Below are 19,374 nucleotides of genomic sequence, written 5' to 3' on the forward strand. Positions count from 1 at the left end.
TTAGTCTTTTCACATCGGTAAGCGGTCAAAGGGTTTTAAGCAACATGTATCTATGCAAACCCAAGAACAGAGACGTGCTCCTTGAGGCTCACCATCTGGGAGACCGTAGTAGAGCTCTAGATAACCAAGTTTGGTCTTCTCGATGTTTTGTAGTCGGGGGAAAAATTGGGACCATCATCGAGGCCAAAATGCCCAATTTGATTTAATCTGGTTGATTTTCCTAAAGTGGCTTAGAATTTCACCTTGGCTCTAGGCCCTCTGCTTCACTCCTTGCTTTTCCCTTGTTACCCACTTTGATGTTCATGTGCTGTGGGCTAAGCTCCAATGTCGGTCACGCATTAGGGGATTTGAAAGAGCACGGAGTTTGGCCTCCTTCATAGAAGATATTCTGGGACTCCAGAGCAGGTGGTGTCCTCAGCTGCTCACAGATTGCTACCTCTGGCAAGGTGGCAGTGCAGCTGCTCTAATTCTGGAGACAATCAATCAGTCGCCTTCATTTATTGAGTGCCTAGTGAGTGCAAAGTAATGTTCTAAGCACTTGGCGGGGGTGGGGGAGCGGGACGGGACCTTATAAACGGGCACTGAGGTGAGGTGAGTATAAACGAGCTTGTGACTTGGGAAGATGTGCTGTTTCCATCCTCAGCCTGGGCCCTCCTCTACGGAAACGATTCCCGCCTGCTCTTCTTCCCTCGACACCTCCAACGCCCCCAGCCCAAGTCCCCGACCATGCTCCGATGAGGCAATGGTTTCCATTTCGAGCAGGAAGTTGGGCCTGTTGCCCACAGAGCCGGCTGGATCCAAGCAGTCGGAAAAGGAGCGAGGCTGAAACAGGTTCCCATCCCTGGCCACCCACTCCCGGGAAGGCGAGGGGGAGTCGCTCACCCTGAATATCAGCTGATTCTTAACTACGCTCGGCTCTCCGGCCTGTAAACTGGCAGCCGGCAGAGTCCAGAACTACTCAGTGCACCACACTTTGTGTGACTTCCCCCTCCCCCCCCCGCCAAAAAAAATGATTTTAAAATCACAAATATTTTAATGAATTATTTGGAGAGGACCTTTTTTCATTTAAGCATTAATGTTCCTTTTTTTTCCTTTTATTTTTTTTTGTACTGGGGAGGGGTGGGGGGAGTCGATCCCATCGAAAGGCATCTATTCCTCAGTTATCGCATCAGCTTTGCTCAGAGCCCTGGGGGGAAGGTTCAAAGGTAATGGTTCAAACCTGGCCCCCAGAGGTGATTGGTTGCTAAGCATCCAGGGAAGGAGAAAAACATACGCACAGCAGGGTCACCGTGGCACCCCGGTGCATCTCAAATGGAGAGAAAGGTGTGAGCCTTCTTTCCTAGATCAGTTTTATCATTTGAATTCCCACCGTAGGAAATTAATGACTTTTCCTTCTCTCTTGATCGGTCCAGGGGAAAGGCCTTACAAGTGTCAGACCTGTGAGCGGACCTTCACTCTGAAACACAGCCTGGTCCGTCATCAGCGCATCCACCAGAAAGTCAAAAACACCAGGCATCAAGAGAAGGAGAGCGACAAGGAGGAGAGGGGCGAGTACGACAGTGAGAACGAGTCCGCCCACAGCGGCACGAATCCCATCTCGGAGAATGAGGGCGACTCGAACCCGGCGCCCGGCAGCCATTCGGCCGGCCCGCGGAGCCGGAGGGAGGGCTCGGCCGGCGCGGTCAAGGATCCGGCTCGCAAGGAGGAGAGGTCCGGAGGGCGAACGGCTGGCGTCGGCCTGGCTGAGCCGAGCAGGAATGCACAGAAGCCAGCTCCTGGAGGGGGCGCTCAAGAGCAGGGGTCTCAGGGTAACCCTGAGGGCAAGAGCCCGTCAGGTTTCGTTCAGGACCTGCTGGGAGGGCAGAGCAGAAAGTCACCCACAAATCACATCCTCGCCTCCGCAGACAGTGCGTCTCAGCGAATGGGGATGGAATGACTTGGTGGACTCAGCCCCGCCCTCCGTCCCCCCGACACAGACTAAAGCCAGCAGAGCAAAGTGTTTAGAATTTGTAGCGCGATGACCTTCAGTGACCTTCAGCTGTTCGGGGGGGGAGTGACAGGAAGAAACCAAGCATGAGAGCATGGCAGACTGCATCTAGTGCCATAGCCTTTTCAGTATAATGACGCAAGGGACTACAGTGTATACTGATATGAGTGCCTTACTACTTTACTAGATCTTTCGGTATCCCAGACTTCCCCCCCCCCCCCCCGAAGAAAAATGATTTTAAAATCACAAATATTTTAATGAATTATTTGGAGAGGACCTTTTTTCATTTAAGCATTAATGTTCCTTTTTTTTTTCCTTTTTTTTTTTTTGTACTGGTGTTGTGTGAGCTCGTTCTTGCGTCTCTGTGATAGTCTCTGTTGTTTGTCCTCTGAGCTGGAACCAGAAAGACAATGCCATTGGATACCCACAGCCAATAACTGGAAGAAAACGTTATGAGTTTCTTATAAAAGTACTTAGAGGAAATGTGGATGAGACACTTATTTCTCAAACAGACTTCTCTTTACATTTTACTTTGCGGTGGTAACCTGGCTCCAGGTTTTCAGAGCTGTAGGTGAGGAAGGTATTCAGGATTGGTTCGAGCCAAAACCCAGGAAAGATATAACTAGTTTCAATCTCATACTTGTGTCCGCTCTTTGGCGTTAGAAATTTTGTTCTTGTTCATTTTTAAAAAAGACTTTCTTTCCTGACTTGAACATACAGAGAAGAGTTTCTTTAGCAACTTAGCCTATGGAAATTATGCACAGCTGTCATATATGTTTGATTTTCTTTTTTGCTTCAACATATGTATTATTATTATTATTATTAATTAATTAATTAATCAGTTCGCTAGTCTCTGCGGTCAGCAGAAACCGATGGGCAATATTTGTCCACAGAGATCTCCCACGCAGCTCGGATCTCTGTGTAAATGATTGACTGCAGCTTTCACCAGCACGCTGTCGCTGCAGCTCTCTTCTACTGTACTTCAAGAAACCCTTCCACTGTGCCTGGAGACTTGGGCGGAGGCCGGCCGGCGGGCGTCACGAGTGGGCAGAGGAACGTCTAGGCGGAGCAGGGGGACGGGAGAGGACGAAAGGATTCTCAGTGTGGGTGTCTGTGCCCGCACCCTTAGTGGAGGTGAGAGGCGTAGCAGGGGGCGGGAGGGCCCTCCCGAAGCACGAGGAAAGTGCCGCAGGTTGGGGTCGCGGAAGACGGGGCGGGGATGAAATCTGTTACTGGCGAGCGAGGGCTTCAGTCTTCCAGTTGGTCAGAAAGCAAGCCCGCCGGACGTGTTTGCCGGGCAGCGGAACTCTACGGTTGCCGACGACCTTCAGATGCAAGCTCTAATGAAACCGACGTACCTTTCTGCGGTTTTGGGTGGGTGCTGGAAGATGAGCCGGGGCATTTCCAGTAGCCTCTCGGTAGTCCAAACCTCCGGAAGCGGAGATGCAAGATTTTCAGCCAACATCCCGTGGTCCACAGTGGAGCCCACTGTAACCACTAGCGTCAAGAGGTGAAGAAAAATGTATCCTACTGTAACTGGGCTTGTGGCAGCTCAGCATTTTTTTGTCCTTTAGTCGTGATCTCTAGGACCTAAGAGCCATAGTGTTGCCAGGGACGCCCTGTGCCTTTCCACCACTTGAACTCCCTCTCCCCATTCTCTTCTTATGCCACTTCTTCCCCTCCTCCCCCTACACGCCGCCCTTTTCCCCTCTCTGCTTTCTGACCGAAGCCTCTTGTCCGATTTTTTTTTATTTTCTCTCTCTCTCTCTCAAGAGGTCGGGGAGGAAAGGGACGCTTATGGCCCTGAACCCTCCCTCTAGGTGCGTGCATATGTAGGTAGAGATTTTTTTTTTTTCCTTTTTACTCTGATTTCTCACAAATTTCCTGGAGGCTGAAATTCAACTGCCCAAGATTCAAAGGAAGAGAAATGAAAGGAAAGTAATATCCTGCATATGAAAAGAAAAAAAAAAGGTTGCGGTATATAAGGTTTTGTTTGGGGGGTTTTGTTTTTGTTTTTTTTTTATTCCAAAAAAAAAAAAAAGGTATTGGGGATGGATGAACAAGTTTAAAAGCAAAAGGTTTTATTCCAGATTAAAAATAAACGGATGAGAACCATTGATTCCTTTTATAATTTTACCAGGTGTGGTCTACTTAATTATAAACCAGTTCACATATCCCTTAATTATTATTAGTATTATTATTATTATTATTGGTGTGTGTTCCTTTTCCTTTTTTTTGGTTTTTTTTGTTTTGTGTTTGGTTTTGTTTTTTGGTTTTTTTTTGCAACTCTCCACACTAAACTGCGCAATATTGTGGGGGAGAAGCCATTACTAAACTCTGTGCTGCAGTATGATGTAGCGAGTAATCAATTCCCAGCAGTGCAGCCGGGACAACAGCTAGCAATAATCACTATTGATTTAAAAAGCTTTATTTAGCCTTATCTGTATCCTAGTAATGATATGGTCTTGCCACATTTTATTGACATTTTTAATAGTTGAGTTTGACTGAGAAATTTATTGTTTGTTTGTTGGTCACCTACCCTTCCCCCCCAATATTAAACTGTGAAGTTTATAATGTGTTTATACTATGGGTGAATCTTAGGCTTAGTTTGCATGTTCAGCTAATTTGTCTATCTACATTTTGTTTGATTCTTTTTTCCTCTCTCAGGGCTTTTACAAAGAAATGCATCTTCTGAAATGGTTGTGTCTAAGGTGCAAGTGTTTCATTTCTTTTTTTTTTTTTAAAGTAATGGACTTAACGCTGAGAATTCAATCACTACATTAAACAACTTGACTGTGAAAGCAATTACAGAAACGACCCTAAGGCCTGTTTTTAATAGCTTTCGGGGTGCCTTCGTGACAGTCGAACGCTAGTTTCAAAAAATGTTTCAGTAGTACGTTCTGTCCCTCCGTTTGTCTTTTATCCTCTTTCTCGAAGAAGGAAGTTAATCTTAGTGATTTCAGCCCATGCATTAAACAGGAAACGATAAATGTGTTAGACTTCATATTTTTTCTAAAGGGAACTTAAACTGCTGCTACGAGTTGCGTACAAGACTGGTTTATGCCACATGAACAGAAAATCACAAGTTTTGTTTTGGTACTTTGATTCCTCTTTTTATTCAGTTGTACAGTACTTCCCAATTCAGAATGAAAGTAAAGCTGTTCTGTATCAAACCATCTAAGCAATAAAATGTTATTTTTAAAAATTAGAGGTCCCCAGATGCCTACGGCTCTCCTTGTGGGTTCATTGTACTCTGGGTGGCTGTTTCCCTCCGAGCCTGTCCCCGACCGCTGGGCTGCCGTCCAGCTGCTGACCGTGGACCCTTAGGCTCTCCTGCCCACCGTCGCATGTCTGGTGCTCCTAGGCTGAAGGCAACTGGGAAGGAGTCTAAGGAAAGGGAAATGTGGGCTGCCTGTCTCACGTTGGCCCTTAGAAACTCTCCTTTGTCCAGGTGAGTGGGCCAGATTGCTGGGATCAGACTTCCCTCCCAATCTGCTCGGAGGGAGACTTCTCAAACAACCACCCTTGCCTGCATACATTTGGCCTAGGCCCTGACTGGACCCTAGGTCCCCTGGCCCCACGCTGTCTAGTTGGGCAGTTGTGTGGAAGGCAACTGGGCTCTTTTTTTTCCATTTGTTTTTGTCCCGGGTGGGTTTTGTGGCGTCTCACTTGGGCCGTTTCCCTTCGTTTTCTCAGGAAAGTGGGGAAGAAAACCCCCCTCCAAACTGTGCTCAACCAGTCTGAGTACCACGCTCGAGGGTGGCTGACCAGGCGGGTCAGGGCGCAACGGCACCTGCGGCTGTTTTTGGGGTGTGCCGTTCTGCGGGCACCGGCTGTAGCCATTCCCTTGACCGGCCGTGCTGTGATATGTGCCGGCGGGTCCGGGGGGCCCAGGTGAGAGAGAGTGGATGGCTCAGCTGAAGCCGTCACTCAGAACAACTCAAGCTCACGTACTGCTGGCGGAAAGACAAACCGTTTCCCTTCCTTAACTGTTGGGGCTGGGCAAGGGGCCCAAATCTCCCTTTTATTGGACCGGGTGGGTAAGAGATTCTCTCTCAGGCACTCACGCTCCTGGATGCAGTTTCGCCGTCGGCAGGGCTGTCCTGGAGCTCAAGGGCACCTCTGCCTCAACTCCAGGACCTGTATAATCCAAACTGGAAGGACCAGTTTCAGGTTTTCGGTCACATTGCACAATTCATTCTTTGGAGTAAAACCTCTGAGTTTCTGTGAAAAAAAAACCAAGGTGGCAGAGGGCAGGGGTTGGGGGTGGGGCGAGAAGTGAGACCGCACACATCGCCTCGTCCTCTGTCTCCCAATAACAGAATGGAGGGTGGGAGAGTTGGCTTGGGATAATATCCCAGAGCCATAAGAGAGATGGCTTCGCCGTCCGGGACAACCTGAAAGGGAGATGCCAATGCCTGTTTCCAGGACCACCTCGGGGACCCGGGCTTGGGGTCGGTTGAGAAGGGAGTCACGGCGAAGGGACGGTTGATGAAAACCTCACTTTCATCTTCAGCGTGGAAGGAGATTAACCAAATCCTGGGCCCTCTCATCAGTGTTCGTTTGCCCTTCTGCTTTCCCAGTGTCCTTCCCCAGGAAGCACACAGACCGCTGAGTCTCTCAGGCTGGTGGGAGGCCATTTTCAACCTTCTCCTCCGGCCCCATGCATCCACCTCAACCTCCGAGAGTTCGATTCCATCCTCGACCCTGGCCCCGGCCCTTTGCAGTGATACGCAGCCTCACAGCTCACTCTGGGCAATGAAAAGGGAGAGTGGGGAGGCCACAAACTGCTTGCGGTTCTCGCCTCTGACGGCGGAGCAGATCGGGGATGGCGGGGTGAGTTCCGGGGGGGCGGGGGGGACAGCCAGATTACCTATCTGGGGGGTGCACTTGGATGCGTGGTTCTGCTTTGCGAGTCAGGAGAGGTGAGAATGATGGATCTAAGCGCCGGAAGTAGCGTGGCCTAGTAGATAGAGCATGGGCCTGGGAGTCCGAAGGACCTGGGTTCTAATTCTGACTCTGCCACGTGTCTGCTGCGTGACCTTGGACAAGTCACTTCACTTTGGGCCTCAGTTATGTCACCTGTAAAATGAAGATTAAAACTGTGAGTCCCATGTGGGACATAGACTGTCCCACCTGATTATCTTCTATCTTCCCCAGCACTTAGTACAGTGCCTGGGACATAGGTGCTTATCAAATACTATTTTTTTTTTTAAAAAAAAAAAAGGGGTGAGCTTGTCCTGGAGTGGATTAGGTTTATTTGGATTGAGGATTTAGTCCAAACTGAAGGCACAAAGGACTCTCCAAAACTATTTGCAGAACCACATGTCTCTTGTCTCCAAACACACACACTGAGCCTTGAAGGAATTGTACACACCCCAATTTTTCCCCAGCTTTCTCCCCCCTGCACCAAGAGATAGTTCTTAACTATTTGGGGAGGTTATTTCTAGCACTTGGCATATTTTCCACCCCTGAAACTGCAGCCCATTAATCATTTTTGTGTGGCCATTGAAGCAGCATGGAAGGAGTATTACCTAGTGGAAAGAGCACGGGTTTGGGAGTCAGAGGACCTGGGTTCTAATGCCGGCTCTGCCACTTGTCCGCTGTTTGATCATGGGCAAGTCACTTAACATCTCTGCCTCAGTTCCTTCATATGCAAACTGGAGATTAAGACTGAGCTCCATGTGGGACAGGGACTGTGTCCAACCTGATTAACTTGTATCTACCCCAGCGCTCAGCATAGCGCCTGGCACAAGGTAAATGCTTAACAAATACCATAATTTTTTTTCACCCAAATATTGAAGGTTCCCATCGAAGATATCACTTTTGTGTATCTTCTCCCCGTCTTACCAAGATACCTCCAAAAACCAATCGGTAGGAGCTGCAGTCTAATGATGCTAGTATTCGTTAAGCACTTACTTTGTGCTGAGCAGTGTTCTAAGCGCTGGGGGTAGATACAGGGTAACCAGATTGTCCCGCGTGAGGCTCCCAGTCTTCATCCCCATTTTACAGATGAGGGAACTGAGGCACAGAGAAGTCAAGTGACTTGCCCACAGTCACACAGCTGTGACAAGTGGCAGAGATTGGGACCACAGTAAGCCTCAGAGCACAATGTCCCCATGGGGGTCAAGCAGCCTCAGTGGGCTCCTGGGATAACTGGAGCAGCGTGGCTCAGTGGAAAGAGCCGGGCTTGGGAGTCAGAGGACATGGGTTCGAATCCCTGCTCTGCCACTTGTCAGCTGTGTGACTGTGGGCAAGTCACTTCACTTCTCCGTCCCTCAGTGACCTCATCTGGAAAATGGGGATTAAGGCTGTGAGCCTCACGTGGGACAACCTGATTACCCAGTATCTCCCCCAGCGCTTAGAACAGCGCTCTGCACATAGCGCTTAATACCAACATTTTTATAACTGGTGGGTGAAGAGGCACGGGTCAGCAGGGGTGCATTTGAGGGGTGCCCCCAAGGTACTGGTCCCTCCTGCTGCCGACACCCACCCTCATCCCCTGTGTGCTGCTGCCCGGCTGGCGAGAGGCGGAGGCGGGAGACTGGAAGGCGTGGTATCCCAGACTCCCAGAGCAGTGTCTGTGGAGCAGCCTTTCAGAAAGAGCCGCCAGGAATGTCCCAAGTTCGGCGCTTCAGCGAGAGTTGATGACACCCTCCAAAACCCCTTGGACTGGGCAAGGCTTCCTGCCTTGAGGAGCAACCTGGCTCTGATTGGAAGGCTGAAGAGCGAAGTTGGAGAAACTCCTCTGAAGAGTTGGAAAAATAAGATGACTTACTATCCTGGTGGGATGGTCTCTGCCTGAGAAGCAGTGTGGCCTAATGGAAAGAGTGGGCCTGGGAGCCCAGAGACCTGGGTTCAAATCCCTGCACTTCCTTGCAGTGTGACTTCGAGCAAGTCATTTAACTTTTCTGTGCCTTAGTTTCTCATCTGTAAAAGAAAATGGGGCTAAGATAACTGTTCCTCCTCCTCAGACTGTGAGCCCTGTCTGGACGGAGACTGTAGCTGTTCTGCTTATATTGTCTCTACCCCAGGGTTTGATATAGTGTAGTACATTGTAAACACCAAAAACCACAGTCATTATTATGGGAGGATAGACTTCAACCCCTCCCCAGGTTCTCCCCCCCATATATACACCCCACCCCACCCTCCGCCCCTCTGGGTCCATGGGGAATGGGATTAGAAGCATTCAGAGAAGTGAGATTTTAGTGTGCAAAAGACTGAAAGTTAGATGGGGCAACCAGTCCAAACTGCCAGTTTTAAGAAGTGGCTTGAGAGGCCAAACCAGCTTACGGTCTCTGTTCTGCACCTGGTGTTGAGAAAGGATAGGTAATTTGATTCTTAGGGGGTTGGGGATTTTGATTTCTCTCAAATCCTGGATTTCTATGGAAAGGCAGAGTATCAAAAAATAGCTGGGGGTTGCTCCTCCCTCCTCCCCCTCCTCCCATGCCTCCCCCCCCCCCACCCGGCCACACACACAGATACACAGATACACACACTCCCTCATCTTGCTAATGTCAACAGCTGGCCCTCTCATGACATCTCATTGGGCAGGGATCATCTCTATCTGTTGCCGAATTGTACATTCCAATCGCTTAGTACAGTGCTTAGTGCTACAGTGCTTAGCTACAGTGCTTAGTACAGAGCGCATAGTGAGCGCTCAATAAATACTATTGAATGAATGAATCTTCCTTTTTTGCTGCCAGTTTGACTGCGCCCGTTTCTCATTCATTCTTTCAACTTCCGAACTACTCTGATTTGAGCCTCAAAATTTTGCCCATGTCATTTTGTTCGCTTTCTTCCCAGTTTTTCCTTCTGTACCCAGTGGGTCGCCAGTCCATCGCTGTTGACTTATTTGCATCACAGATCTTCCTTCTGCAAGCAAGCATTGAATCCCCTTTAGGCTAAACCTCTCTGCGCTGGGGCAGTCTTTCTCAGTCCTTTTCCTCGGTAGTTAGCAGAAGCAACTGGAATTCCAGGAGAAAAAGATGGTTTAGCTCTAATAGGGGCAGGGAGTTGAGGTTAATGGAATTTGATCATTGAAGGAGTGGGAATGAAATTCAGCCCTGGAAGGGCTTAGTATAATTCCACCCAGAAACCTGTTTTGCTAGCCTACTTCTCATTATCCTTTTTACGAAAGAAAAACCCACGTCAAAGCTCTGGTTGCGGGTTTCTGGCATGTGGACCAATAGGTACGTTGCAGCCGGGTACAGTTTGCCCATAGTATTTCTGATCCATCCTCTGATCCTCTGATCGATTAGACTGTAAGCCCGTCAAAGGACAGGGACTGTCTCTCTGTTACCGACTTATACATTCCAAGCGCTTAGTACAGTGCTCTGCACATAGTAAGCGCTCAATAAATACTATTGCATGAATGAATGATCCGAGGGGAAGTTTGGTGCCAAGAAAGTCCAGGACTTTCCTTTGCCTTTGTAACCCACTTTGCCAAGAACACGGGCGCTGTGCTTTCGCAAGACCACGTATTAAGATAAACCCACGTTGCACACATATGATGTGTCTGGAGTCGGGGGATATGCACAAAGAATTATTTCTTCCAACATCATATCATGCGGCATCCCAACAGCCTCTTGTCTATTCTACTGAACTTTCCCAAATGCTTAGTTGTGGGCTCTCCACTCAGTAAGCGTTCAGTAAATATAATTGAGCTATTGTCAGGAAAGCATTCCCCAACTCCCTAACAACACTCAACCCAAAGTCCATGGGGAAGCACATCTTCTGGCAGAGCTGAGGGCATCACAGCAGCCTTGCTGATTGGTTACTCCTTTAGCTCAAAATAGCTAAAAAGTGGTTCTTAAATGCCCAACTTGACCAGCTGAGGAGTGGATACTAAACTATGCTCAAGTGGACCATCAAATCCTGAAGGATGGTAGCATGTTGCTGGAACTGGTAATTTTACCAAGTTTTCTGCAGGTCACATCCAGAGAATGCGTAGTTAGTAGTTGGAGCTGGCCTGGAGCTGGGGTGTCTTTTGGCTCTGGTAAGGACCTGGAGGTTGAAGAATCTTGTAATGATAACTGTGGGATTCGTTAAGCACTTCCTGGGGCCAAGCACTGTACTAAGCACTGGGGTAGATAGACGATCATCAGATTGGGCACAGTCCCTGTCCCTCATAGGCCTCATAGTGGACGGGAGAATAGGCACCTAATTTCATCCCCATTTTACAGATGAGGAAACAGGGACACAGGGAAGTGGAGTGACTTGCCCAAGGTCACACAGCCGGCAGGTGGCAGAGCTGGGATTAGAGCCCAGGTCCTCTGACTCCCACTCTGCTCTGCTCTATCCACTATTACTGTGCTGCTTCCCGTTTTGCATTTGAAGAAACTGAGGCCCAGAGAAATGAAGCGACTTTGCTCAGATTCACACAGCAGGCAAGTAGCGGAGCTGGGATTAGAACCCTGGTTCCCTGACTCCCAGAGCTGTGCTCTTTCCATTAGACCAAATTCTCATTACCGTCCAAACTCCGTACAATTGTTGGCAACCCTATCCCCTCCCTCGTTCTACACCAGTTCCCTTCTTGACCGTCTAAAATCTGGTTTCAGCCCCCATCACTCTACTGAGATCATGCTCCCCCAGGTCTCCAGTGACCTCCTTCCTGCCAAATCTTAGTCTTTATTCTCTCCTAATCCTCCCCGCCCCCTGCCCCCGCCCCCCGCCCACCCCACCTGGGACATAGTAGAAGGCTTCCTGAGTCCCTGGTTCTCTTACCCCTCTGGCTGCCCTTTATCAGGCCCCTACACCAATTCTTCTTTTCCTTCCTCTCTTACCCCAAACTGTGGGTGTCCCTCAAAGCTTTGTTTTAGGTCCCCTTAGTCTTCTCACTTTACCTTCACTCCCGTTGCTCTGCGAGTGACTCCCAAATCTTTCTCCCAAGCCCCGGCTTCGCCTCCTCTGTTCCTTTGCATTTCTTGTTGCCTTCAGGACACTTCCATGTGGATATCCCCCTCCCCACCCCGCCCCTGGCACTGTGGATCTCAGTATTTTGAAATTCGAGCTCTTCTTCCCTCCCAAGTCCCCTTCCCTACCTCACTTTCCCTGTCAGGGTCCCCATTAGTTCCCCAGTTTCACAGCTGACCGCACCACCATCTTCTTTATCTCTGAAGCCTGCACCTTTATCTCCTCCCTCTCCTTGACTCCCACATTCAGTCCGTTGCTAAAGCTTCCCCGTTTTTCCTCTGCAACATTTCCCAGATCAGTTCACCCTTCCATTCAAACAGCCCCCACTGGGTCCAGGCACTTGCCATATCCTAGCAGCGTGGCTCAGTGGAAAGAGCCCGGGCTGGGGAGTCGGAGGTCATGGGTTCGAATCCCGACTCTGCCCCTCGTCAGCTGTGTGACTGTGGGCAGGTCACTTCACTTCTCTGTGCCTCAGTTCCCTCATCTGTAAAATGGGGATGAAGACTGGGAGCCTCACATGGGACAACCTCATTCCCCTGTATCTACCCCAGCGCTTAGAACAGTGCTCGGCACGTAGTAAGCGCTTAACAAATACCAACATTATTATATCCTGGCTCAACACTAACCCAGCCTCTTCTCTAATCTCCCAGTCTCACCCCACTCGAGTCAACTTTGGAGTTGACTCCCTATGGGCAGGGAATGTGTGCTAATTCTGTTATACTCTCCCAAGTGCTTCGTATGGCGCTCGTAAGTGCTCAATAAAGACCATTGATGGATTGATTCGGTGTCCTTTGAAAATCACTTCAACTCTGCTGCCTGTACCACTTTTCTAAAACGTTATTCTGCAGTCGCTCTGCTCCTCATAAACTTCAACCATTTACCCATTTTTTATCTGCTTCAAGCAGAATCTCTTGGTTATTGGCTTTAAGGCACTTCATCAGCTCTCTCCACCTTATTTCTCCCCTCTCTTCTCCCACTGTACTCCAGGTCTCACCCTTCATTCCTCTCAAGCCAACCTACTCACTGTGCCTCATTCTCAACTCTAACTCCTCTGACCCTTTGCTCACACCCATCCTCCTATCTAGAACCTATCTATTTAGAAGCAGCATGGCTCAGTGGAAAGAGCACGGGCTTTGGAGTCAGAGGTCATGTGTTCGAATCCCAGCTCGGCCACTTGTCAGCTGTGTGACTTTGGGCAAGTCACTTCACTTCTCAGTGCCTCACTTACCTCATCTGTAAAATGGAGATTAAGACTGTGAGCCCCGCGTGGGACAACCTCATTCCCCTGTGTCTACCCCAGGGCTTAGAACAGTGCTCGGCACATAGTAAGCACTTAACAAATACCAACATTATTATTAGAACCCCCTCCCCCCTTCACATTTGTCAGACATCTCACCTTCAATATTCGCCCACCCCCAACCCTCCGAAACTTATGTACATATCTTCAAATCATATATTATAAATCATTTATTTATATTAATGTCTGTCTCCCCCTCTAGAGTGTAAGCTCCCTATGGGCAGGGAATGTGTGCTAATTCTGTTTTACTCTACTCTCCCAAGTGCTTCGTAAGGCACTCTGCACGTAGTAAGTGCTCGATGAAGACCAGTCATTCATTGATTGATTGATTCAGTGTCCTTTGGAAATCACATCCCTTTCAGGAGGATTTCCCTGATCATTTTTCTTCACGGAAGGTTATGTCCTCTGAATTTACCACATCAGCACTTTTGCATCACCTCTGCGCTTAATAATAATAATGATAATAATAATAATGTTGATGTTAGTATTTGTTAAGCGCTTACTATGTGCCGAGCACTGTTCTAAGCGCTGGGGGAGATACAGGATAATCAGGTTGTCCCACGTGAGGCTCACAGTCTTAATCCCCATTTTCCAGATGAGGTCACTGAGGCACCGAGAAGTTGACTTGCCCAAAGTCACACAGCTGACAGGTGGCAGAGCCGGGATTAGAACCCATGACCTCTGACTCCTAAGTCCGCGCTCTTTCCACCGAGCCACGCTGCATCTCACAACAACCCCAGCCCTCCTTTACTTATCGACTAATGTGTGGGCTCAAGGCCAAGTTCCAAACGTCCCACAACACTAAAAAAAACCCAGCTCCATTATGCACCCACTGCTGATGAACCCCAGAAATCGAAAGCCCCGCCCCCAGCATTACAGCCAATCACTGTTGGAGAATCGATTCCCTCCCCACCCCCTTCTCCCCTCCTTTGTCCTGTTGGTGCTCTGATCCTTTCCTCTCCCTGAAACTGTTAACTCAGTACTTCTGGCACCTGTCTCTCTCCCTCCCACTCTGGTCCCACTTGATCCCTCCCTTCCTTCCTCCTTCCTAGAGAAGGAAGCCTCAATAGGACTCTACTCAGTTTTGTAAGGGCTGAGAATAGTGCTCTTCCCTTTGGACCCAATTCCTGTTGATGGAGAGTTTGGGAAACTTTTGGGGGTAAAAATGGTGTTTTTTCCCAAGAATAATGGGCGGTGAGGAGGAGTAATGACCCTCATCGTCCAGCATGATATTTGAGCAAGGGGAAGAGGTCTGACGCACTGAGCTCTCCTTTTCTCTAATACAAGAAGCCGGATGCTGTGATGAGTGACTGACCAAATTACACCTAGTTCTACTCTAACACGACACATGCGTTCTTGTAGAATCGTGTTAAGGAAAACTCGCCTTGTAGCTCTCACCAACATCCAGCACAGTCTCACACTGCCAGAAGATTGTCCCTTAATTTTGCCAAGTGGCCTAATGGAAGGAGCACAGGCCTCGGAATCAGAGGACCTGGGTTTCTGGTCCCAACTCTGCCACTTGCCTGCTGCGTGACCTAGGGCAAGTCACTGAAATTACACGATTTTCTCATCTGTAAGCTGGGGATTAAATACCCGTTCTCCTTTTCCCTTAAACTGTGAGCCCTGCGTGGAACAGGGACTGGGTGCAGCCTGATTGTCTTGCATCCATCCCCAATAGCACAGCGCATGGCCCATTCGTTCCCCAATGACGATGATGATTGTTAGGTCACTGTGGGCAGGGACGTGGCCCATACGTTCCCCAGTGATGATGATTGTTAGGTCGCTGTGGGCAGGGACGTGGCCCATACGTTCCCCAATGATGATGATGATTGTTAGGTCACTTTGGGCAGGGACTGCTTTACAGGGCAGGAAGGGCCACCCGGGAAGTATCCTCCAAGGTGACCCAGCACATTGGAGACCCAGCAGGGATCTGGATTCTCCGACCTAGAGAGATAGACAGGCCCGTCCAAGGCTGAGGTGGCCCCCAACGCAACATCCAGGCAGGGCGAGACTCCATATTGCATGCTTCTCTTGGGGAGAAATCCCTTACGCCCTCTGGTGGGGAGACGTTGGGGAAAGGCATCAGGTGGACTGGCCTCCGCGCTAAACGAGGATGCGGAATCACGGAGGGTAGAGATTCCCAGTTTACTGGGGCAGAGGTCACTGTATAATTGTCTCCCCTGTGCTACTCTTTTTTAAAATGTAACCAAAATCAGAAAGCAGAGGCGGGGCAAACAGTTCCACCACCAAACCAAGGCATCTCCAAAATTCCATACTTAAGAGTCTCTTCTCCAAAGCCCCCTGTGTGGGCAACCGGGTCACTGAGAAGGGAGAACCGGTGCTGAATTCCCTTTTATTCATTTATTCAATTGTATTTATTGAGCGCTTACTGTGGGCAGAGCAGTGTACTAAGCACTTGGGAGAGCATGACAAATCAACATATTCCCTACCCACAACGAGCTTACAGTCTGGTGCGGGTCGGGGGGGGGGGCAGGGGAGGGGAGACAGATATCAATACAAATAAATAAATTACAGATATGTACATAAGTGCTGTGGGGCTGGGAGGGGGGAAGAACAAAGGGAGCTACTCAGGGCCATGCAGAAGGGAGTGGGAGATGAGAAAATGTGGGGCTTAGTCTAGGAAGGCCTCTTGAAGCAGGGGAGAGTGGTTGTCTGTCAGATTAGAGGAGGGAGGGCATTCCAGACCAGAGGTAGGACGTGGGTGAGGGGTCGGTGGTGCGATAGATGAGATGGAGGCACAGTGAGAAGGTTTAGCATTAGAGGAGTGAAGTAAGCAGACTGGGTTGTAGAAGGAGTGAAGCGAGGTGAGGTAGGAGGGGGCAAGGTAGTGAAGTGCTTTAAAGCCAATGGTGAGGAGTTTTTGTTTGATGTGGAGGTGGATGGGCAACGACTGGAGTTTTTTGAGGAGCAGAGTGACATATTCAGAATGTTTTTGTAGAAAAATGATCCATCCAGCAGAGTGAAGTATGGACTGGAGTGGGGAGTGACAAGAGGCTGGGAGGTCAGCAAGGAGGCTGATGCAGTAATCCATTCATTCATTCAATAGTATTTATTGAGCGCTTACTATGTGCAGAGCACTGTACTAAACGCTTGGAATATACAATTCCGGAGGGATGGGATGAGCGACTGTATTAAGAAACTGAGTCCCAAAGGAGTTATGTAACTTGCTTAACTTCACACAGCATACAGGTGGCAGAGCTGGGATTAGAACCCAGATCCTCTGATTCTCACCCTTGGGCTCCACTAGACTGTGTTGTGTGGGTACTTACGATGTCCTTACTTACATAGCGTAAATTGCATTTTGATTGTTGCTTGTGCCAAGATTGACATGAGAGCAGTTGTCTTCTTTTTGGATACTGTGGTGACCCCACGACAAGCTGCCTTGTTAATGATTGTTTGTGATCCCGCAAACAACAAGAAGGAAGAGACTGGTAAAGGCACTGATGTGCTCTACCTGAGACAGGTGATTGTGGGCCTGTGGGGATGGAGCATTGTCATTCATTCATTCATTCAATAGTATTTATTGAGCGCTTACTATGTGCAGAGCACTGTACTAAGCGCTTGGAATGTACAAGTCAGCAACAGATAGAGACACTCCCTGCCCTTTGACGGGCTTACAGTCTAATCGGGGGAGACAGGCAGACAAGAACAGTGGCAATAAATAGAGTCAAGGGGAAGAACATCTCATAAAAACAATGGCAACTAAATAGAACCAAGGTGATGTACATCTCATTAAACAAAATGAACAAAATAAAAAGGGTGATAAAGATATATACAGTTGAGCGGACGAGTACAGTACTGAGGGGGTGGGACAGGAGAGGGAAAGGGGGGAGAAGAGGGCTTAGCTGTGGAGAGGTGAAGGGGGGGTAGAGGGAGCAGAGGGAAAAAGGGGGGAGCTCAGTCTGGGAAGGCTTCTGGGAGGAGGTGAGCTTTAAGTAGGGATTTGAAGAGGGGAAGAGAATTAGATTGTCGGAGGTGAGGAGGGAGGGCATTCCAGGACCGCGGGAGGACGTGGCCCAGAGGTCGACGGCGGGATAGGTGAGACCGAGGGATGGTGAGGAGGTGGGCGGCAGAGGAGCGGAGCGTGCGGGGTGGGCAGTAGAAAGAGAGAAGGGAGGAGAGGTAGGAAGGGGCAAGTGACGGAGAGCCTCGAAGCCTAGAGTGAGGAGTTTTTGTTTGGAGCGGAGGTTGATAGGCAACCACTGGAGGTGTTTAAGAAGGGGAGTGGCATGCCCAGATCGTTTCTGCAAGAAGATGAGCCGGGCAGCGGAGTGAAGAATAGACTGGAGCGGGGCGAGAGAGGAGGAAGGGAGATCAGAGAGAAGGCCGACACAGTAGTCTAGCCGGGATACAACGAGAGCCCATAGCAGTAAGGTAGCTGTTTGGGTGGAGAGGAAAGGGCGGATATTGGCGATATTGTAAAGGTGAAACCGGCAGGTCTCGGTAACGGATCGGATGTGTGGGGTGAACGAGAGAGATGAGTCAAAGATAATAATGGTATTTGTTAAGCACTTACTATGTGCAGAGCACTGTTCTAAGCGCTGTGGTAGACACAGGGGAATCAGGTTGTCCCACGTGGGGCTCACAGTCTTCATCCCCATTTTACAGATGAGGGAACTGAGACACAGAGAAGTTAAGTGACTTGCCCACAGTCACACAGCTGACAAGTGGCAGAGCTGGGATTTGAACTCATGACCTCTGACTCCAAAGCCCGTGCTCTTTCCACTGAGCCACCCTGCTTCTCTGTGACACCGAGGTTGTGGGCCTGAGAGATGGGAAGGATGGTCGTGCCATCCACGGTGATAGGGAAGTCTGGGAGAGGACCGGGCTTGGGAGGGAAGATGAGGAGCTCAGTCTTGCTCATGTTGAGTTTTAGGTGGCGGGCAGACATCCAGATGGAGACGTCCCGGAGGCAGGAGGAAATACGAGCCTGAAGGGAGGGGGAGAGGACAGGGGCGGAGATGTAGATCTGCGTGTCATTTGCGTAGAGATGGTAGTCGAAGCCGTGAGAGCGAATGAGTTCACCGAGGGAGTGAGTGTAAATGGAGAACAGAAGAGGGCCAAGAACTGACCCTTGAGGAACTCCAACAGTTAAAGGATGGGAGGGGGAGGAGGCGCCTGCAAAGGAGACCGAGAATCACCGGCCAGAGAGATAAGAGGAGAACCAGGAGAGGACGGAGTCTGTGGAGCATTGTCTCTATCTGTTGCCGAATTGTACATTCCAAGCGCTCTGCTCTGCTCTGCATTGTACAGTGCTCTGCACATAGTAAGTGCTCAATAAATACTATTGAATGAATGAATGAATGAATGGAGGGAGGGAGGCATGGCTTTCTCTCCCTGCTCTACCCGGCAACGGGCCTGTACCGATCAATGACTGTCAAGCTGAGCCCCAGCGTTTTATGGCACAAAGGGGCAAGCACCAGGAGCAGAACCAAGCGGAGAGCAGCAGAAGAGACCAGGGGAGCCTCAGTGACGCAAAATAGAGTTCAAACCACACCTCTAATCACCAAGGTTACTGTGGAAAGTTTTTTACTTAGTTTTACCAGCGTGCAAGGGAGTGACACATACACACTCGCTCACCACACCACCCAAGGGTCCGATCCCAGTCTGTGGCCAAAGGAGCCCATTCTGCCAATGCTTTTTTCTGCTTCCAATAATAATAATAACAATGTTGGTATTTGTTAAACGCTTACTATGGGAAGAGCACTATTCTAAGTGCTGGGGTAGATACAGCTAATCCCCATTTTCCAGATGAGGTCACGGAGGCCCAGAGAAGTGAAGTGACTTGCCCACAGTCACACAGCTGACAAGTGACAGAGCTGGGATTCGAACCCATGACCTCTGACTCCCAAGCCCGGGCTCTTTCCACCGAGCCACGCTGCTTCTCTAGTGCTGCTGTCTCTGAGTGCTGCTCTCCTGTTGCTTCTGCGTATTTAAAGTATTCTAATAGTGGTGGGCATAATGAATAATAATGTGCTCTTTACTGAAAAATATCAGTCCCAAGGACATCTTTGAACCAACCATTTACCTCCTAACCCATAATTCCCACTGAATCAATGTTTTGTCTAATACCATTTTACCATCACACGAAGTTCTCTAAGAGCACAACCTCGAGGTTATGAGAGAACATTCTGTAGTTTTCGTTATTTTTGTT

At 49.2% G+C, this 19,374-nt stretch overlaps 1 protein-coding gene across 5 annotated transcripts in view; it reads left to right on the forward strand.

Moving 5' to 3' along the window:
• Window positions 1-5,195, forward strand: part of RREB1 (ras responsive element binding protein 1) — a 163,827-nt gene extending 158,632 nt beyond the window's left edge. For all 5 annotated transcript variants that reach the window (XM_029053745.2, XM_029053753.2, XM_029053749.2 and 2 more), the window contains one exon: window positions 1,413-5,195. In XM_029053745.2, coding sequence (XP_028909578.1) covers window positions 1,413-1,936 — 524 coding nt within the window. In that variant the 3' untranslated portion in view covers window positions 1,937-5,195. The remainder of the gene's footprint in view (window positions 1-1,412) is intronic.
• Window positions 5,196-19,374: the final 14,179 nt, after the last annotated feature.

Source organism: Ornithorhynchus anatinus, chromosome X3 (genome assembly GCF_004115215.2).
Source record: "Ornithorhynchus anatinus isolate Pmale09 chromosome X3, mOrnAna1.pri.v4, whole genome shotgun sequence".
NCBI lineage: Eukaryota > Metazoa > Chordata > Mammalia > Monotremata > Ornithorhynchidae > Ornithorhynchus > Ornithorhynchus anatinus.